The sequence below is a fragment of the Galeopterus variegatus genome, unplaced genomic scaffold (genome assembly GCF_000696425.1).
Source record: "Galeopterus variegatus unplaced genomic scaffold, G_variegatus-3.0.2 Scaffold14508, whole genome shotgun sequence".
Classification (NCBI taxonomy): Eukaryota; Metazoa; Chordata; class Mammalia; order Dermoptera; family Cynocephalidae; genus Galeopterus; species Galeopterus variegatus.
The window spans coordinates 27,845-29,217 of NW_007740619.1; the positions used below are offsets into that span (position 1 = coordinate 27,845).

General features: G+C 48.8%; 1 protein-coding gene across 1 annotated transcript; it reads left to right on the forward strand.

The window, feature by feature from the left end:
- Positions 1–892: 892 nt before the first annotated feature.
- Positions 893–1,314, forward strand: LOC103581986 (sericin-1-like; the record flags this gene model as incomplete). The annotated part of the gene is made up of 1 exon (XM_008563678.1): positions 893–1,314. A coding segment is annotated over one exon (422 nt), but the record flags the coding sequence as incomplete, so codon positions are not given.
- Between the last annotated feature and the right edge of the window lie 59 nt (positions 1,315–1,373).

Consider the following 1,373-nt stretch of genomic DNA (forward strand, 5'->3'; position numbering starts at 1 on the left):
TCAGGCAATAGTGTCAAACCTGTGGACTGTGAAACCCCCTGCCACAATGAATAAACATCAAAGAAAAGACACCAGAAACACGAAAAATCAAGAAAGTACACCACCCAAAGATAATAAATCTCAAGCTCTAGATCCTATAGAACAAGAAGCCCTTGAAATGACTGACGAGGAATTTCGAGTGATAATTCTAAGGAAACTGAATGAGATACAAGAAAACTCAGCTAGACATCATGATGAAAGGAGGAAAAGTATACAGGACCTGAAAGGGGAAATGTACAAGGAAATCAATGCCCTGAAAAAAAATGTAGCAGAACTTGCTGAACTGAAGAGGTTATTCAGTGAAATAAAAAACACAATGGAGAGTTTAACCACCAGGCTTGTCGAAGTTGAAGAGAGAACCTCTGAACTTGAAGCTGGGCTGTTTGAAATAACACAAGCAGACAAAAAAAGAAAAAAAAGAAAAAAGAATCACAGGCATTGAACAAAATCTGAGAGAGATATCAGACAACCTTAAGCCCTCAAATATCCGAGTCATGGGTATCCCAGAAGGGGAGNCATTATGAATACAACGTACCCATTACTACAGCTAAAACTTAAAAGGCAGAAATTTTTAAGTGTTGGCAAGGACAGAGAGCAACAGAAAGTCTTATACACTGATGGTTAGACTATAAAATGATACAACTAGTGTGGAGAACACTTTTGCAGCTTTTTAAATAGTAAAACATCGCTCTCTGCTTTCTCTGCTTCTACCATCTTGCAGTGTGAGACCCCTGTGTCACTGTCACCACCACCAGATGTGTTCCTTGAACTTTGGTCTTCCCAGCCTCAGAAACTGATACTGCCAGGCAAACAGAGGGAAGGAGAAGAAAATTCCTTAATTTTTAAAATCTAGATGTAGCGGAGGAACCGGCGGCAGCGGCAGCAGCGGAGGAACTGGCGGCAGAGGCAGTGGCGCCCTTGACGGCAGTGGCAGCGGCGGAAGCGGCGCCAGTGGTAATGGCAGCAGCGGCAGCAGCGGAGGAGCTGGCAGCACCAGCGTAAGTGGCACCAGCGGCACCGGCACCAGTGGCAGCACCAGTGGAAGCAGCACCAGCGGTAGCGGCAGGAGCGGGGGAAGTGGCGGCAGCGGAGCCAGCGGCAGCGGAGCTGGCGGCAGTGGTGCCAGCAGCAGCAGCGTGAGCAGCGGCAGTGGCAGCAATGGGGCAACCGGCAGTGGCAGGAGCGACACCCTGCGATACCGCCCCATCACCCAGCAGCCCAGCAGAGTCCAAGCTGACCAGAGAAGTGGCTCCCCCAAGAGGCCCAAAACCCGAGGTAACCACAAACACAAGGCACTAGTGGCCAACTGAGTAGTCACTGAGGTAGCCATACCA